The sequence below is a fragment of the Pan troglodytes genome, chromosome 21 (assembly GCF_028858775.2).
Source record: "Pan troglodytes isolate AG18354 chromosome 21, NHGRI_mPanTro3-v2.0_pri, whole genome shotgun sequence".
Taxonomy (NCBI): domain Eukaryota; kingdom Metazoa; phylum Chordata; class Mammalia; order Primates; family Hominidae; genus Pan; species Pan troglodytes.
This window is the reverse complement of record NC_072419.2, coordinates 9,818,538-9,836,953: the sequence shown is the minus strand read 5'-3', so window position 1 is coordinate 9,836,953 and position 18,416 is coordinate 9,818,538. Positions and strand designations below refer to the sequence as shown.

Genomic DNA, 18,416 nt, shown 5'->3' with positions numbered 1-18,416 from the left:
TGAGTAGCTGTGTCCACAGGCACGCACCACCATGCCCAGCAAATATTTGTATTTTTGTAGAGACAAGGTTTTGCCATGTTGCACAGGCTGGTTATGAAGTCCTGGGCTCAAGCGATCCCCCACCTTGGCCTTCCAAAGTGCTGGGATTACAGGTGTGAGCCACCTTGCCTGGAACCAGATATATACTTCACAGTATCACAGGTAGCTAAAGTAAAAAAAATGGCCAGAAAGTGTTGTGTGCACCCAGGACAAAATTCTGGAGGAGCTGAACAGGAAACACAGAGAGGTGCCCTGCCCCAAGCCTATGTACCCACCCCACCCAGGCAGCATGTGATTCTTCTTTGGAGTCCCCCATCAGTAGCCTGGGTGTTCCCTGCACAGGGGGGCTACATCCATGATCAACTGGCAAGGAGCAGGCAGGCCCCCAGCACCCCAGCCAGACATCTCCCACCCACAAGGAGGCTCAGGAGGCTGGGCAGGGACGCAGCACCTCCTGGGGATTTAACCCAGCCGGGGCTTGCAGGCAAGAGGGGAGTGAAGGAATGACACTCTGTCCTCACCCAGGGCCATCCTGCTGGATGGAGTCACAGGGACGGCAGGGGCCTCTCCAGAGCTGCCTGTGGGCACAGAAGCAAGCCTGGGGGTGCCCCACCAGCCTGAGCCCATCACACCCCCCTTGAAGATCCTTGGGGTTGAGCACGCTGACAAGGGAGCCACCTGGGGAAGTCCCTTCCAGGGAATGGTTTCGCCAGGGCACAGAGTAAGGGCATGTGGCATAAGCAGGGCCTCCCGAGGGGCCTGCAGCCCGCAGGCTGAACTGTGGCGATCAAGCCAAGTGGGGTCGAGGACTCCAGCCCCTCCCCACCATAAAAATGAACTGGCCATTGTAATTGTAAACCAACATTTTCGCAGCTCTGATGTGTAACAGCATAAGGCAAAAGCACTGGGCGTGCCACACTGCCCAGCAAGGCTTCATGGAGGCCCTGGCACTACCTGCGGGTGGGGGGCAGCATGGATCCAGGGTAGAGGTCAGCCCACAATCCATGCCATTGAATGAGGCAAGAACTCGAGTGGAGATGTAACACTCCAGCTCACAGTGGCATCCGAATGCCTTCCACACCGTGCTGCCCGTGTCCCCATCCCCACCCCCACCCAAAAAACTTCCTGCACCTGCCAAAGGAGACTGAGACAGACACCTGCCTGGGGCAGGGTTCAAAACAGATACAGCTGGTTTATTTTGGAAACAAGTCTCATCCAGAAATGTTATTTATTGCATTTAAAACCATGGAAGGCGATTTGCATGGTTCCTCCCCACGCCCTCACTCCCACCAAGTGCAGCTTTACCAGACAAGGTCCTTTCAGGACCCCAGGCCTGGGGGCTGTAGGAGAGAGCAGTGAATCCTAAGGGCAAGAGAATGGCGTCCACTTGCCAGAGTTTCTCAGAGCAGAGCCAGCTGCTCCTCCAGACAGGCCGGTGAGGCTACTCGACACCCTCACAAAGGGGAAACCCTGAAGGAAGTACTTCAAGGGGTGCCTGCCCGATGCGGGAGGTTTTGGGCTAGCCCTCCCCAGATCCCCGGCCTGAGGGGCCTCCTCCAGCTGCAGAAGTCAAGCTGCCAAACTGCCAAAGTACTCCTGCAGCTCCAGCAGGGCCCGGAAGCGATGGGAGACAGCGTTCTTCTCCGCCTTAGGCATCTCTGCGTACCTGAGGGATGACAGTAGCAGCTCAGGGAGCCCAGATTCAGGAAGGAAGTGCACCCCCTCCCTACCCTACCTCATCTCATCCCTGGAGACCAAAGCTCACAGACCCCAAGGAAAGGGGAGTGGGGCGCAGCAGCTCCTGGCAGCCAGTGAATTTTTAAAAATCGGATGAAGTTTTCAATTCCCCTGTAGGCAGAAACCCCCATGAATGAGCATGGAGGGGTATTAAACTTGCTCTAGTGTGCCCAAAAGTCATTAAGGGAAGCTGGGGACAGGGGGGATGAGCTGCATGTTTGATCAGCTTTGTCATCTGTTGACAGGAAGCAGTGGGGCCTGACAGAGCAAACACAGCAGTCTCCTCTCATGCGCTGAGGGCGGGGGAGCACTTGAACAGCTGGCCAGGGGCCCGACCTCCATGCCAGCACCGCAGTGAGGTGAGAATCCTACACCCCGCCCGTGGCCTGCAGACTGCTCTGTGCAAGACGGCGGCCAGTAGCCACTAGCCAGGTGTGGCTATTTAAATGAATTAACGCTGAATAGAAATATTTCGTTTCTGGGTCTCACCGCATGCAAGTGCTCCACAGCCCCATATGGCTAGTGGCTGGTTCCACAATGTCCTCACCCCTGCTGGGGCTATTGTGGGGCCTCACACTGCGCTCCCTAAGGGCCCCTCCAGCTTGGAAAGCCTGATTCCAACAATGGCCCGTGCCTTGTGTGAACAAGGGGCGATTTGTGCGAACTACAGAGAACAACTGGTACTTGGAGGGCATAAAATAGTGCCCACCAGAGGCTGCAAAAGCCTGGACATTTTCCCAACCTAGATGGGGGTCAGAAAACGATGCCATAAAACTGTCAGATGTGGCCAGGCGCGGTGCCTCACGACTGTAATCCCAGCACTTTGGGAGGCCGAGGTGGGCGGATCACCTGAGGTCAGTTTGAGATCAGCCTGGCCAACATGGTGAAACCCCGTCTCTAACAAAAATAACAAAAATTAGCTGAGCACGGTGGTGCGTGCCTGTAATCTCAGCTAAGACAGGAGAATTGCTTGAACCTGGGAGGCAGAGGGTGCAGTGAGTTGAGATCACGCCGTTGCACTCCAGCCTGGGCAACAAGAGTGAAACTCCATCTCAAAAAAAAAAAAAAAAGTCAGATGTACAGCTTACAAGCCAAGGCCAGAAAGGCGAAACCACTGGCTACACAGCTGGTGTGGGGTGACCTGGAGCCTTAGAGACCAGGACTCTCAGTGCCATCTGGCTGCCTCCCCAACCATGGACTGGGCCACCCAGATTCCTAGTGTCCACCCCAGCAGAGCTGCCTGTGGCTGGAACAGCACCCTGGGAGCCTCCCCTGCCCATATCCGCATGCCTGCACTTGGGCGGGGCACTGGCCCAACCCAAACCATGGCTGTACCAACCCCACACCCCAGGGAAGAAAAGCAGGGCTCCTTACGTCTGCTCATATCCATCAGGCTGAAAGCAGGGGTCCCAGCCAAAGTCCTGGCAGCCTCTGGGTGCCACGATCTGGCCCTGCCACAGGAAAGGGGGGACAGGTGTGTAACTGGGTCCAGAGGACAAGCACGAGGAGGGCAGTGGCCAGTATGAGTTTGGTGAGTTTGTGAATTTGATTTGACCCAACTTACGCAAAGCGTAGTTGCAAGGCCCCTACAGCACCTGCAAATGTTTGCTGAATACAATAAAAAGCAGAGCGGGGCAGCTCTTCCCTCACACGCAGGGAGGAGGCAGGGACCCACAGGACCACCAGCACCTCCGGGGCCACACGCCCTCACCACACCCGGGACAAATTGGGACATCAGTGAAGAACAATGAGGCTACTTTGAAAGATAGACAGAAAGAAAGACAGAAAACGTTTTCTCCTAATAGGAAGCTGAGTACCCTGAACTCTGTGGACAAGCCAGATGCCGGCTGCTATGACAGCGTTCCTGAAAATACAAGGAAGACTTTTAACAATAAGATGAAACACCGCAACAGGAAGCAGGTACCCACCTCCCCACTTCATGAACACATTAGTGAGTACAATACATACTGGCTGTAGTAGGGAAATTCCACAGTGAAAATGTTAGAAAAAGAACAAATTGTAATCCAGTGACATGAAATGTCATGTTGTTATCAAAGTAAAAAAAAAAAAGAAAAAGAAAATCTGGCCAGGCGCAGTGGCTCATGCCTGTAATCCCAGGACTTTGGGAGGCTGAGGTGGGAAGATCACTTGAGCCCAGGAAATTGAGACCAGCCTGGGCAACATGGCAAAGGCGAAACCCCATCTCTACAAAAAATACAAAAATTAGCCTAGCCTGGTGGTGTAAGCCTGTAGTCCCAGCTACTTGGTGGGAAGACTGCTTGAGCCCAAGAGGTCGAGGCTGCAGTGAGCTGTGATCCAGTCTGGGCGACAGACTGAGACAAACACTCCAAACAAACAAACAAACACTCCAAAAAACAAACAAAAAAACCCAAAAGATTCTAACTGAAAAAAATACAAGGGACCAGGTGTGGTAGCTCACGCCTGTAATCTCAGCGCTTGGGGAGGCCGAGGAGGGAGGATGGTTTAAACCCAGGAGTTCGAGACCAGTCTGGGCAACACAGTCAGACCCTGTCTCTACCAATTTTTTTTTTTTTTTTTAAATTAGCCAGATGTGGTAGCTCGCACCTGAGGTCCTAGCTACTCGGAAGGCTGAGGTGGGAGGATGACTTGAGCCTGAGAGATCAAGGCTGCTATGAACTGTAATCATGCCACTACACTCCAGCCCGGGTGACAAAGCAAGACCCTGTCTCAAAAACATTTTTTTTTACTCTTTAAAAAATACAATGGAGGTGGTACATGATTGGGATTAGTCACATAAATGCCAAGTAATTTAGACCCAAAGGCAAATTCTGCTTCTGCCGTGAGGAGCTGCGTGACTAAGGCCAGTTACTGAACCTCAACCACGCAACAAATGTTTTTTGCTCACGCCTATAATCCCAGCTACTCGGGAGGCTGAGGCAGGAGAATTGCTTGAACCCAGGAGATGGAGGTTGCACTTTAAGAGAATGAGGCCAGCGGATCACTTAAGGTCGGGAGTTCAAGACCAGCCTGGGCAACGTAGGGAAACCCTGTCTCTACCAAAAATACAAAAATTAGCCGGGTGTGGTGGTGCACGCCTGTAGTCCCAGTTACTCTCCGGGGTGGGAGATCACCTGAGCCTGGGAGGTGGAGGCTGTCGTGAGCAGTGATAGGCAGTAGGGGGTGTTGAATACATCTCACGGAAGGAATAAGTTTGGGCAAATAATTAAGTTTTTTTTTTTTTTTTTTTTTTTTTTGAGACTGGGTCTCACTCCGTCACTCCATGGCTGGAGTGCAGGAGTGCGATCATAGCTCACTGTCCCGTCAAACTCCGAGGCTCAGGTGATCCTCCCACCTCAGCCTCCCAAGTAGCTAGGACTACAGGTGTGCACCACCATGTCCGGCTATTTATTTATTTTTGAGACAGGGTCTGGCTATGTTACCCAGGCTGGTCTCAAACTCCTGGCCTCAAGCAATCCTCCTGCCTTTGCTTCGCAAAGTGCTGGGATTACATGTGTGAGCCTCTGTGCTCAGCCTCTTTTTTTTTTTTTTTTTTTAGATGGAGTCTCACTCTTGTTGCCCAGGCTGGAGTGCAGTGGCGAGATCTCAGCTCACTGCAACCTCCGCCTCCTGGGTTCAAGTGATTCTCCTGCCTCAGCCTCCCCAGTAGCTGGGATTACAGGTGCCTGCCACCATGCCCAGATATTTTTTGTATTTTTAGTTGAGACGGGGTTTTGCTGTGTTATCCAGGCTGTTCTTGAACTCCTGACCTCAGGTGATCCGCCCGCCTCAGCCTCCCAAAGTGCTGGGATTACAGATGTGAGCCACCACGCCTGGCCTCATTTTAAATTTTTTTGCAAAGATGGGGTCTTGTTATGGTGTCCAGGCTGATCTTGAACACCTGGGCTCAAGAAAGCCTCCCGCTGGGGCCTCGAAAAGTGCTAGGATTACAGGTGTAAATCACCAAACCTGGCCAAGAATTAACATTCTATGCTTGAACCCTGGAGGCGGAGGTTGCAGTGAGCCGAGACAACACCACTGCACTCCAGCCTGGGCAACACAGCAAGACTTTGTCTCAAAAAAAAAAAAAAAAAAAAGAAAAGAATTAAGATTCTATTATACATAAACATGAAAAGCTGGAAAGGCTGAGAGATAGTCAAGCACCTTGGCAGTTGGATAAGGAAATCTGAGCTCAGAGAAGTCTGGGCTATAGATGTAGCTTTGATCCAAGTGTGGTTTCTTACTAACAAAAAATAAATAAAAAAATAAATAGAAAAAAATAGCTTTGGGAATTGTCACCTTCAGTTTGCACTTCTGGGTCTATCAGGCCTCAGGAGCTGTTAGCCACCTGTTTCCCTGAAACAACAGCCTCAGGGGTCAAACAGGTTTCAGAATTGACAACACTTCCATTGTCCTGCCCAGGGGCACCCCTCAGCAAGGCGTAGGCAACTACTCTGGCCCCAGGGAACCCTTTCCACCACCCTCCTAGGATTGACAGCACTTCTACCTATGCTGCCCAGGTGAGCCTCTCAGCAAGGCACAGATATCTCTGGCCCCAAGGCGCCCTTCCCACCACCCTCCCGCAGACTCGGGTCGGTCGGCTCAGGTCGCGGCACCCCCTGGCGGCGCGCGGCGGGAACTGCATCAAGGTGGGTACGCACCGAGGTCCGGCCCCTGAACAGGCGCACGGGCTGGCTTGGGTCCCCGGTGCTGAGTGCAAACGTGCAGAGCGCATAGGCTGACTTGTCCTCGAACCCGGCCAGGAGCTGGTGGAGACCTGCGGGTGGGCAGTGAGGGCTCAGTGCATCCCTAATGGCCAACTCCCACCCCCACTCCCAAGACGCCCACTAAGGGTGGGGAGGGAGGAATTCCCTAAAAGGGGAAATTAGGTCTCAATTGGGGTAGCGGGGGCGGCAGAGCCCAAGGCAGTGGGACTAGGCTTGAAATGGAAGTCTCTGGGCATTCTCGCTTCCCTCTGGCACAGGCTGACGATACAAGGCTTTATTTAAAGTCAGAAAACTAGCCAATGCAGTGTGGACCTTGTTTGATTTCCTGATTCAAAACTAACCAACTGTAGGCCGGGCATGGTGGCTCATGCCAGTAGTCCCAGCACTTTGGGAGGCCGGGTCGGGCAGATTATGAGGTCAGGAGATCGAGACCATCCTGGCTAACACGGTGAAACACCGTCTCTACTAAAAATACAAAAAAATTAGCCGGGCGTGGTGGCTGATGCCTGTAGCTCCAGCTACTCGGGAGGCTGAGGCAGGAGAATGGTGTGAACAAGGGAGGCGGAGCTTGCAGTGAGCCGAGATCGGGCCACTGCACTCCAGCCTGGGCGACAGAGGGAGACTCCATCTCAGGAAAGAAAAAAAAAACAAACAAAAAAAACACAAAAACTAACCAACTGTAATAGGCACTTTTTCTACAACCAAGGAAATCCAAAAAATGATTATGTAATATTTTAAAATGATTATATTTTACTTGTTTAACAGTTTTTAAATTTTTCACCTTTTAGAAATACAGTGGCTGCACTCGGTGGCTCATACCTGTAATCCCAACACTTTGGGAGGCCAAGGCGGGTGGGTTGCTTGAGCTCAGGAGTTTGATATCAGCCCCAGCAACATAGCAAGACCTCACCTCTACAAAAAACACAAAAATTAGCTAGGCATGGTGGCTTACACCTGTAGTCCCAGCTCCTCAGGAGGCTAAGGTGGGAGGATGGCTCGAGCCCTGATGGTGGGCAGTGAGCCGAGATTGAGCCATTGCACTCCAGCCTGGGCAACACAGGGAGACCCTTGTCTCCAAAAAAAATTAAAACAAATAAAAATAAAAATAAACACAAGCTGAAGAACTTACTGATGATATGATGTCTGTGATATGCCTTAAAATACTGGACTGAGGAAAAATAAGGGGGGTTGCAGATGTCACAAAATAGGCCTTGTGCTGATAACCCTGGAAGCTGGTTGATGGCAACTGAGGTTCATTATTCTACTATGCTTTTTTAAATTGACAAATAATAACTGTATATATTTATGCCCATTATCCTATTGTGATATTCTACTATGCAGGTTTGAAATGCTCTATAATGTAAAGTGTTTTTAAAAGCACATAAAGACGGGTGCGGTAACTCATGCCTGTAATCTCAGCATTTTGGAAGGCCGAGGTGGGTGGATCACCTGAGGTTAGGAATTCGAGATCAGCACGGCCAACGTGGTGAAACCCTGTCTCTACTAAAAATACAAAAATTAGCTAAGCGTGGTGGCGGGCACCTGTAATCCCAGCTACTTGGGAGGCTGAGGCAGGAGAATCACTTGAACTCAGGAGGCAGAGGTTGCAGTGAGCCAAGATCACGCCACTGCACTCTAGCCTGGGCGATGGAGTGAGGTTCTGTCTCAAAAAAATAAAATAGGCTGGGAGTGGTGGCTCACGCCTGTAATCCCAGCACTTTGGGAGGCCGAGGTGGGACCACCTGAGGTCAGGAGTTTGAAACTAGCCTGGCCAACATGGCGAAACTCCGTGTCTACTAAAAATACAAAAATTAAGCCGGGCTCAGTGGATCATGCCTGTAAACCCAGCACTTTGGGAGGCTGCAATGGGTGGATCGCCTGAGGTCAGGAGTTCGAGACCAGCCTGGCCAATATAGTGAAACCCCTCTACAAAAAATACAAAAAATTAGCTGGTCGTGGTGGCAGGTGCCTGTAATCCCAGCTACTAGGGAGGCTGAGGCAGGAGAATCGCTTGAACCAGGGAGGCGGAGGTTGTAGTGAGCCGAGATCGTGCTATTGCGCTCCAGCCTGGGCAACAAGAGTGAAACTTGTCACACACACAAAAAAAGGCCAGGCATGGTAACTCACACCTGTAATCCCAGCACTTTGGGAGGCCGAGGCAGGCAGATCACAAGGTGAGAAGATTGAGACCATCCTGGCCTACATGGTGAAATCCCAACGCTACTAAAAATACAAAAATTAGCTGGGCATGGTGGCACGTGCCTGTAGTCCCAGCTACTCAGGAGGCTGAGGCAGGAGAATCGCTTGAATCCGGGAGGTGGAGGTTGGAGTGAGCCGAGATCATGCCACTGCACTCCAGCCTGGGCGACAGAGCAAGACTTTGTCTCAAGAAAAAAAAAAAAAAAAAAAAAACTTAGCCAGCGTGCTGGCGCATGCCTGTAATCCCAGTTGCTTGGGAGGCTGAGGCAGGAGGATCGCTTGAACCAGGGAGGCAGAGGTTGCAGTGAGCCGAGATTGACGCACTGCACCCCAGCCTGGGCGACAGTGAGACTCCATCTCAAAAATATAAATAAGTAAACAAATAGGCTGGGTATTGTGACTCACACCTGTAATCCCAGCACTTTGGGAGGCCAAGGTAGGGGGATCACTTGAGGTCAGGTGTTCGAGACTGGCCTGGCCAACATGGTGAAACCCCCTCTCTACTAAAAATACAAAAATTAGCAGGGCGTGGTGGTGGGCGCCTGTAATCCCAGCTACTTGGAAGGCTAAGGCAGGAGAATTGCTTGAACCCAAGAGGCAGAGGTTGCAGTGAGTCGAGATCACACCAGTGTACTCCAGCCTGGGCAACAGAGTGAGACTCTGTCTCTAAATAAATAAAAGCACATAAAGAGGGGACATTTTGGCTTGCAACTGTGGGTGACAGGATATGCACTGCTGGGGTCCAGGAGGGGCAGTCCTCCAATTCCCAGGGCAGACCCTGGCTAAGGCAGTCACAAGGGCCAAGTTCCTCTTGAAACCCAGAATTAAGTACAGCCCCTTTGTTCCTCAACCCTACAGCTCCCATCATCCCTCCCCCACACAGTGCTCTCTGGAGTACAGGGTATGAGCTGCAGGTGCTAGATGGGGAAAATGAGGTGGAGGCTCCATGGTGGGGGCTAGAACCTGGGACTCCTGATTACTAGTTGGGGTCCCTCCCCTAGACAAAGCCCAGATTCTCATTCCCAACAGATCCAGGGAAGAAACAAAGCGGATAATACCTTCAGGCTTTAACTTCTCCAGAAACCACTTTCTGCAAGAGAAATAAAGGACAGTCAGACACCAGGAGCAGCTGGATCTTCTTACTACCTTTTCCAGGCTGTTCCCTATTGACAGCCAAGGGGAAATGAAAAAGAATGCCTCCAAGGGCCAGGCGAGGTGGGTCCCGCCTATAATCCCAGCACTTTGGGAGGCTAAGGCAGGCAGATCGCTTGAGCTCAGGAGTTTGAGAAAAGCTTGGACAACATAGCAAAATCCTATCTGTACAAAAAATGCAAAAAAACTGGCTAGGCATGTGCCTGCAGTCCCAGCTACTTGGGAGGCTGAGGCAGGCGGATAGCTTGAGCCCAGGGAGTGAGCTGTGATCACACCACTGCACTCCTACCTCAGCGACAGACTGAGACCCTGTCTCACACACCAAAAATAAATAAATACAGGCCGGGCGCGGTGGCTCATGCCTCTAATCCCAGCACTTTGGGAGGCCGAGGAGGGCGGATCACGAGGTCAGGAGATGGAGACGATCCTGGCTAACATGGTGAAACCCCGTCTCTACTAAAAATACAAAAAATTAGCCAGGTGTGGTGGTGGGCGCCTGTAGTCCCAGCTACTCGGGAGGCTGAGACAGGAGAATGGCGTGAACCCGGGAGGCAGAGCTTGCAGTGAGCAGAGATCGCACCACTGCACTCCAGCCTGGGCGACAGAGCGAGACTCTTGTCTCAAAATAAAATAAAATAAAAAATAATTAAAAAATTAAAAATAAATAAATAAATACAAAAAATTAGCTGGGTGTGGTGACGCACACCTGTAGTCCCAGTTACCCAGGAGGCTGAGGTGGGAAGATCACCTGAGCCTGGGAGGTGGAGACTGCAGTGAGCTATGATCATGCCACTGCACTCCAGCCGTCTGGGTAACAGAGAGAGACTGTATCAAAAAAAAAAAAAAAAGAAAAGAAAGGAAGAAAGAAATCAAGTTTTAGATTCCAACTTCCTTGTTTTCTCTTTCCTGAAATTAATCTACCTATGAATGTACTTCTCAAATGCGTGGGGTCCCCTTTACCATCTCCACTTACAGGTCGCATTCTCACACTTTACAAAAGAAAGGCATGCTTCTCCTATCCCGTCTTTCCTTGGGACAACGTGAAAGGCTGTTGATGCTAAGACAGGGAATGACCTGCAGTATCAGGTACCTCATCATTTTGCAGTTCTGGTGGTTTGGGGCCTGAGGCCCTGTAAGGGGGTGGAGGTAATCACTCACATGTAGGGGCCGGGGAGCCCTCCAAGGGCATTGAAGCACAGACAGGTGTCCTCAACCAGCACGGGCCCCTGTACCTGCAGCACAAAGACATACAGCCCTGAGACCCATGATCACCATCCCCACCTGGAACGTCCAGGTCACCCGGGTCACCCAGGCTGGGGCCAGCCCTCAGCTAGCTGAGATCTGTGGCAGACAGCGCCATGGGAGCTGCCCTCGGCCAATCTCTTAACTTTGGCCAATCTCTTATCTTATGAGGACACCAAGCTTTGGCTGATTGTAAAGCTTGCTCCAGGCACAGCAATGGGAGAGCTGGGATTTGCACTCAGCCTGACTCTCCGCAGCGTGCTTTCTCAGTTCCACGAACATGTGTGAATGCAGCGGTGGATGTGTGTGGGGAGGATGTAGGGCTGGAATCCATTGTCTGAGCATTTGGGGGAAGGGGAGTCTGTGTGTACGTGGGAGTGTATGGTGGTGGTCTGGGGGAGATACCATGTATTCAAGGCTGGCAAAGGAAGGCAGTGTTCCAAAGCCAATATTAACTGAACCCTAGAGGACTCAACAAACTGTGTCTACTCTATTGTTTCTAGCAGGCGCAGGCCCCGGAAGCTACCTGGACAAGAAGAGCAAGTGTGGGACAAGGGCAGGGCAAGCACCTGGCGAACTGCCTCCTGACATTTCTGTATGGAAATCTCATCCGGCTCCCCCTGGTACTCCGGCACTTATCAGGGAAACAGACACACAGAAAGTCAGGTCACAGGAAGACAGAGAAATCCAACCATCTTTTAAAAATAAAACAAAACAGAGACATACGGTCAATTTTCTGTGCCACCAAAGTGCATGGAAACTTATCTCCTAGAATCTGAACGACCTGTTCCAAGAGAAAAGAGAACATTTATCACCATCTAGTGATTCTCCATGTGAGCACGTGAGCTGTCATCCGCCTTTCTCATCGATAACTCTGCTGCCCATCTCCTAAAGCTTACCAACTCAGGCCTGTGGGCCTCGCCCCGGCTTTCAGGGTCCCACCCCAGCAAGCCAGCCCCTTCCATCTCCTTGCTTCTCTATCTCTTCTACGTCAGGTCTCTGCTTGTGCTAAGCCCCCATCCAGAACACCCTCTTCTCTTCTCAATGCTCCCAGAAACCCTAGCCATCTTCCTAGATCAGGAATTCTCTATCAGAAGATACCCAGAATTCAGGAGGGCTGTGAACATGGATTGGAAAAAAAAATCTTTATTCTTAGTAACCCTTAATTGAAATGTAGTATCTTTTTCAATTATGAATATAGGTAACAAACCAAAATATTACTAGCCGTTCCTGTGACTTTTAACCCTACTAAAATCACAGATGTTGTTATAACTCATTACAATTGCTGCAGGTATCTCAAAATATCATTTATCTTGATATTTTAAAATTAAGGGGCTGGGTGCTGTGGCTCACGCCTGTAATCTCAGCACTTTTGGAGGCCAAGGTGGGCAGATTGCTTGAGCCCAGAAGTTTGAGACTAGCTTGAGCAACATGGCAAAACCCCATCTTTACAAAAAATACAAAAATTAGCTGGGCATAGTGGCATGTGCCTGAAGTTCCAGCTACTCAAGAGGCTGGGGCAGGAGGATTGCTTGAGCACAGAAGGTTGAGGCTACAGTGAGCCAAGATTGCACCATTGCACTCCAGCCTTAGGCGACAGAGTGAGACTCCGTCTCAAAAAAAAAAAAATTAAGATAATTACTCATACATTGGTAGATTGAATCCTTTAATGCCTTAATAAAGTATATATAACTAAATCACAAATATTTGTAACCTTTTGATAATTGTACTTCACTTTAGTTGACTTCCTTTGTAATCCTATATATATTTTTTTTTTTTGAGAGAGGGTCTCTCTCTCTGTCACCCAGGCTGGAGTACAGTGGCACAAACACAGCTCACTAGAGCCTCAACCTCCTGGGCCCAAGAGATCCTCCTCCCATGTACCTAGAAACACAGGTGGCCCAGGTGCCATGCTTAGGCCAATTATTTGTAGAGCTAGGGTCTCACTTTGTTGCCCAGGCTGGTCTTGAACTCCTCGGCTCAAGAGATCCTCCTTGAGCCTCAGTCTCCCAAAGTGCTGGGATTACAGGTATGAACCACAGTGCCCAGCCTATAATACCATGTATTTTATTTTGTACATTTGAAACTATTTTCCTGAGAAAGATTCCATAGGTTTCCTCAGTCTGCCAATGGCATACCACTAGTTAAGACTACCCGTTCGGCCAGGCGCGGTGGCTCACGCATATAATCTAACACTTCGGGAGGCCCAGGCGGGCGGATCACCTGAGGTCGGGAGTTCGAGACCAGCCTGACCAACATGGAGAAACCCCATCTCCACTAAAAATACAAAAATTAGCTAGGTGTGGTGGCACACACCTGTAGCCCCAGCTACCAGGAAGGCTGAGGCATGAGGATTGCTTGAACCCAGGAGGCGGAGATTGCAGTGAGTTGAGATCGTGCCACTGCACTCCAGCCTGGGCAACAGAGTGAGACTTTGTTTAAACAAACAAACAAACAAAACAAAACAAAACAAAAACACTGCTGGGCTAGGTGGTTCACGCCTGTAATTCTAGCACTTTGAAAGGCCGAAACGGGTGGAGGGTGGATCATTTGAGGTCAGGGGTTAGAGACCAGTCTGGCCAACATGACGAAATCCCGTTTCTACTGAAAATACAAAAATTAACCAGGCGTGGTGACGCATGCCTGCAATCCCAGATACTCGGGAGGCTGAGGCAGGAGAATTGCTTGAACCCAGGAGGCGGAGATTGCAGTCAGCAGAGATCGCACCACTGCACTCCAGCCTGGGCGACAGAGTGAGACTCTGTCTCAAAGAAAAAAAAAAAAAAAAGACTACCTGTTCTAGGCCAAGTGTTCAAGTCCATGTTCTCCAAGGAGTCTCCCTTGGCTACTCTAGTGCCTTCTTCTTCTTCTTCTTCTTTTTTTATTTGAGACAGAGTCTCACTCTGTCACTCAACTTTTACCCAGGCTGGAGTACAGTGGCGTCATCTCAGCTCACTGTAACCTCCGCTTCCTAGGTTCAAGCGATTCTCCTGTCTCAGCCTCCCGAGTAGCTGGGACTACAGGCATGTGCCACCATGCCCAGTTAATTTTTGTATTTTTAGTAGAGATGGAGTTTCATGATATTGGCCAGGCTGGTCTTGAACTCCTGACCTCAGATGATCTGCCCACCTCAGCCTCCCAAAGTGCTGGGATTACAGGCGTGAGGCACTGCACCCGGGTTCCAGCTCCTTCTTTAAATGAGGGCAATATTCTCAGCCAGAGGTTTGGGGTCTCATGCCCACTGTCCTGCATGGGCTCTGTTCAGGGTGGACTGCCTGACTGGTCTGGCCTCAGGATCCCAAACCTTTTTTCAGCAAAAGGCTCTGGTTCCTGAGAAGGCCACTCAGTCCTGGCACCAAAGTGACATCAGTCCCTCCCTACACTACAGGCAAATGTAGGTGTCCCTAGTGATTACACCCCACTGGTCTGACTCAGACATATCCAGTGGGTGTCATCCTGATCCCCCACACATGACCCCCACTCCATGGCTATGGCTGATTGAACAGGGGCAAACTCTTGATTCAAGCAAAGCCAGTCGGAGCTGATATCTGGTAGAAGCCTCATTGTTCCATCCCCCAGCAGGGAAGAAAGGGGAAAGATATGAACAGGAATAGGGATCAGCATCCAGAGAGAACAAGGACAAGTCAGCTTCTTGAGAGAACTTCAGGTCCTGTGGGACACGATAACACTATATTCCCACAGGAGTCATCTGGTGGCTTACATGAGCTCCCTGTGTGTTTCTGTTACTTGCTAGCCACAAAGTCCCTGCAAACAGAAACTTTAGATCCACTGCCTCCTTTACTCCTCCTCTCTATAGCGCTGTGAAGCAAATGTCCTGCATCATCCCCATTTCACACACGCGAAAAGAGGTTAGAACATTTCAGGACGGTGGTGGGGCACGGACTGCTCAGTGTGGAACTCCGTCCCACGCCCTCTCTGGGTCCTGCTAGCCCTGGCCCAGCAGCGGGATGTGGATAAGTCCCAGAAGAGTGTCGGGACACTGGGTTGGGGTCTACTTCAATAGGTGACCTTCGGGGCGGTTGTTGAGAGCCCCGCTACTCCTCCGGGTCCCGCAGTCGCTGACCACACAAGCCCTGTGTCGGGATCTGTCGAGACCCTCGTTCCCTCGCCAACCCCGGGGCGTCCCGATTCTGCAGCCACTCCCTTCTTGCGCCCCAGCTTTTCCACACGGCCGGGTCAGGACCCATTCTTCCGGGCTGAATTCTGTTCTCTCTCCATGCCTCCTCCCACGTGCTTCCCTCCTCCCGGAAGCCCCTTCTCCGCCCTATTCCCAGCCGCCTCCCAGTCAGCCCCCAACACCCTCCCGGCACCTCCTCCAGCTTCTTGGCGTTCCCCGTTACAAACACGATCTTCTTCCCCACCAATGAGGCCGCCATGGTGATCCCCGGTTACCCAGCTGAGCCACCGAAAACTCCTTGGCGTCCAGTGACAGAAAACTTCCGGCTGGTGGCGGAAGTGAACGGCTCAGTTTCCGGCCAGGGGTCCCGGGGAAAGCCGACCCGGACCCCAAGGCGCGTATCGGGCGAGTGGGCTCGCGGTGGCGGCCTAGCCCACAGCGTCCGATTTGCTGGGGGCCTCCCGAGCTTGGAGATTGAGTGACCCATCCCTCCTGCCTAAGGGACGCTATCTTCAAGAACCGGAAGAGACCACTCCCACCCCCACCCCGCCCCTGCTTTCGCTCTTCTCTGCAATGGGGTCCCCGAAAGGAGAAGACTGCAGCCCTGTGATCCTGGAGGTTTGCGCTCTCCTATGCTGTCTCAAAAAACTGCCTCCTTCTAGGCAAGGGCTTCCAAACCCTCATCCTGATCTCACCTTCAGCCTTACCCGCCAGCTATGATCCACTCGACTGTGAACTTAAACTCGGCATAGCCTAAAACAAGCCCAAACTTCTCACCCGTTTTCACTCCTAGGCTTGAGAGCTCAGTATGTAGAGTTCCTCACTTCCTCATCCCTCCAGCCTCTCAAATCTATCACCCCTTCTCCGTGGCCACCGTTTCAGCCAGATCTTTGCATTCCAAACACAACAGAAAGTAGGAAGTGCCCTCTCAAAGGTGGGTCTGCTGAACCTCTGCTGCCACTCTCTTTGCAGCAAGTCATCTGACTCCCTCCTCCAGAGACTCAGCCCTCTGCCCCCCGCCTGGAACCCTGTGTCAGTACCTCTTGAATGGCCACTTCTGCCCATGGACAAGAAAGGGAGTCTGAGTTCTTACTAAGCTCCTCAGGCCATTCTGATGCACATCAAAGTGTGGGAAAGCCCGGTGGCTCACGCCTGTAATCCCAGCACTTTGGGAGGCTGAGGCGAGTGGATCACCCGAGGTCAGGAGGCTGAAACCAGCCTGACCAACATGGAGAAACCCCGTCTCTACCAAAAAGTACAAAATTAGCTGGGCATGGTGGTGCATGCCTGTAATCCCAGTTCAGAGAATTCAGGATTCAGGAGAATCGCCTGAATTCGGGAGGTGGGGGTTGCAGTGAGCGGAGATCTTGCCATCGGACTCCAGCCTGGGCAACAAGAGCAAAACTGCATCTGAAAAAGAAAAAAAATGTGTGGGAACCACTGCTTTGGGTGGTGACCTGTTTTCTTTTATTGAAGCAGAAACACTAACCATTATGCAGAGTCCCTAGAGGAGTGGCCATGGGGATTTGGGGGCAGAGGAGGGCTTGGAGGACATCAGTTACCCCAAGGAGCCTGAAAAGAAGAAAAACAGCCCACCTTACATGGATGCCTTTCTTGGATCTTAGCCAGCTCAAGCCCCAGCTCAGGAAAACCTTCCCTGAGCTCCCTTTCATCTGCTTGCATAGCACTGACCTCTGCACTGCAAATAGATATTCATTTGTGTGATTCTGTTTTCTCTTCTAAAAATCCTAATGGTAAAAACCATATCTGTTTTTGCTCACCTCTCTTTTTCTTTTTTCTTTTCTTCTTTTTTTTTTTTTTTTTTTTTTTTTTGAGACGGAGTCTTGCTTTAGTCACCTGGGCTGGAGTGCAATGGCATGATCTTGGCTCACTGCAACCTCTGTCTCCTGGGTTGAAGCGATTCTCCTGCCTCAGCCTCCTGAGTAGCTAGGACTACAAGCACCCCCCACGACGCCCAGCTAATTTCTGCATTTTTAGTAGAGACGGGGTTTCACCATGTTGGCCAGGCTGGTCTCGAACTCCTGACATCATGATATGCCCACCTCGGCCTCCCTAAGTGCTGGGATTACAGGCATCAGCCACTGTGTTTTTGTTGTTGTTGTTGTTGTTGTTGTTGTTTTGAGATGGAGTCTTGCTCTTGTCGCCCAGGCTTGAGTGCAGTGGCACGATCTCGGCTCACTTCAACCTCCGACTCCCGGGTTCAAGGGATTCTCCTGCCTCAGCCTCCTGAGTAGCTGGGATTACAGACATGCACCACCACACCCAGTGAATTTTTGTACTTTTAGTAGAGGTGGGGTTTCACCATGTTGACCAGGCTGGTCTCAAACTCCTGACCTCAGGAGATCCCTCCACCTCAGCCTCCCAAAGTGCTGAGATTACAGGCTTGAGCCACGGTGCCCAGCCTCACCTCTCATTCTTAAATCCCAGCTCCTGGTACATAGTAGGTGTTCTGTAATGTAAGATCATAACCAGCTTGGGCACAGTGGATCACTTGATCCCAGGAGTTCAAGACAAGGCTAGACAACATGGTGAAACCCAGTCTCTACAAAAAATACAAAAAATTAGTTGGGCTTGGGGGCACACACCTGTAGTCACAGCTGTTTAGGAGGCTGAGGTGGGAGGATCACGTGAGCCTGGGAAGTCGAGGCTGCAGTGAGCCAAGAGTGCCACTGTACTCTAGCCTGGGTCATGTGAGTGAGACCCTGTCTCAAAAAACCAACAAACAAAAAGATCACAACTGATATCTATAATTACAAGTCCATAGATAACTTTCTTTTTAATTCTTTTATTTATTTATTTATTTTGAGATGGAGTCTTGCTCTGTTGCCCAGGCTGAAGTACAGTGGTGTGGTCCCGGCTCACTGCAACCTCTGCATATTGGGTTCGAGCAGTTCTCCCACCTCAGCCTCCTGAGTAGCTGGGACTCCAGGCATGCACCACCATGCCCGGTTAATTTTTGTATTTTTCTTCTTCTTTTTTTTTTTTTTTTTTTGAGACAGTCTCACTCTGTCGCCCAGGCTGGAGTGCAGTGGTGCGATCTCAGCTCACTGCAAGCTCCGCCTCCCGGGTCCCCACCATTCTCCTGCCTCAGCCTCCCAAGTAGCTGGGACTACAGGCGCCCACCACCACGCCTGGCTAATTTTTTTGTATTTTTAGTAGAGACGGGGTTTCACCGTGTTAGC

The 18,416-nt window shown here is 51.0% G+C and overlaps 1 protein-coding gene across 6 annotated transcripts; it reads right to left on the bottom strand.

Annotated features, from left to right (window-relative positions):
- Window positions 1–1,211: 1,211 nt before the first annotated feature.
- ITPA (inosine triphosphatase) lies at window positions 1,212–16,513 on the bottom strand. Of its 6 annotated transcripts, XM_063803207.1 has the most exons (9): window positions 15,407–15,714; window positions 11,802–11,859; window positions 11,645–11,709; window positions 10,992–11,065; window positions 9,740–9,771; window positions 6,417–6,532; window positions 3,594–3,640; window positions 3,151–3,227; window positions 1,212–1,705 (listed from the first exon to the last, which is right to left on the bottom strand). In XM_063803207.1, the coding sequence occupies exons 1-9, from the start codon at window positions 15,470–15,472 to the stop codon at window positions 1,524–1,526; spliced, it is 717 nt and encodes a 238-aa protein (XP_063659277.1). In that variant the 5' UTR covers window positions 15,473–15,714; the 3' UTR covers window positions 1,212–1,523. The 6 variants fall into 6 exon arrangements, with proteins under 6 accessions (XP_063659277.1, XP_063659282.1, XP_063659278.1 ...); XM_063803212.1 differs by lacking the exons at window positions 3,594–3,640; window positions 15,407–15,714 and adding an exon at window positions 16,307–16,513; XM_063803208.1 differs by lacking the exons at window positions 3,594–3,640; window positions 15,407–15,714 and adding an exon at window positions 15,991–16,343.
- Window positions 16,514–18,416: the final 1,903 nt, after the last annotated feature.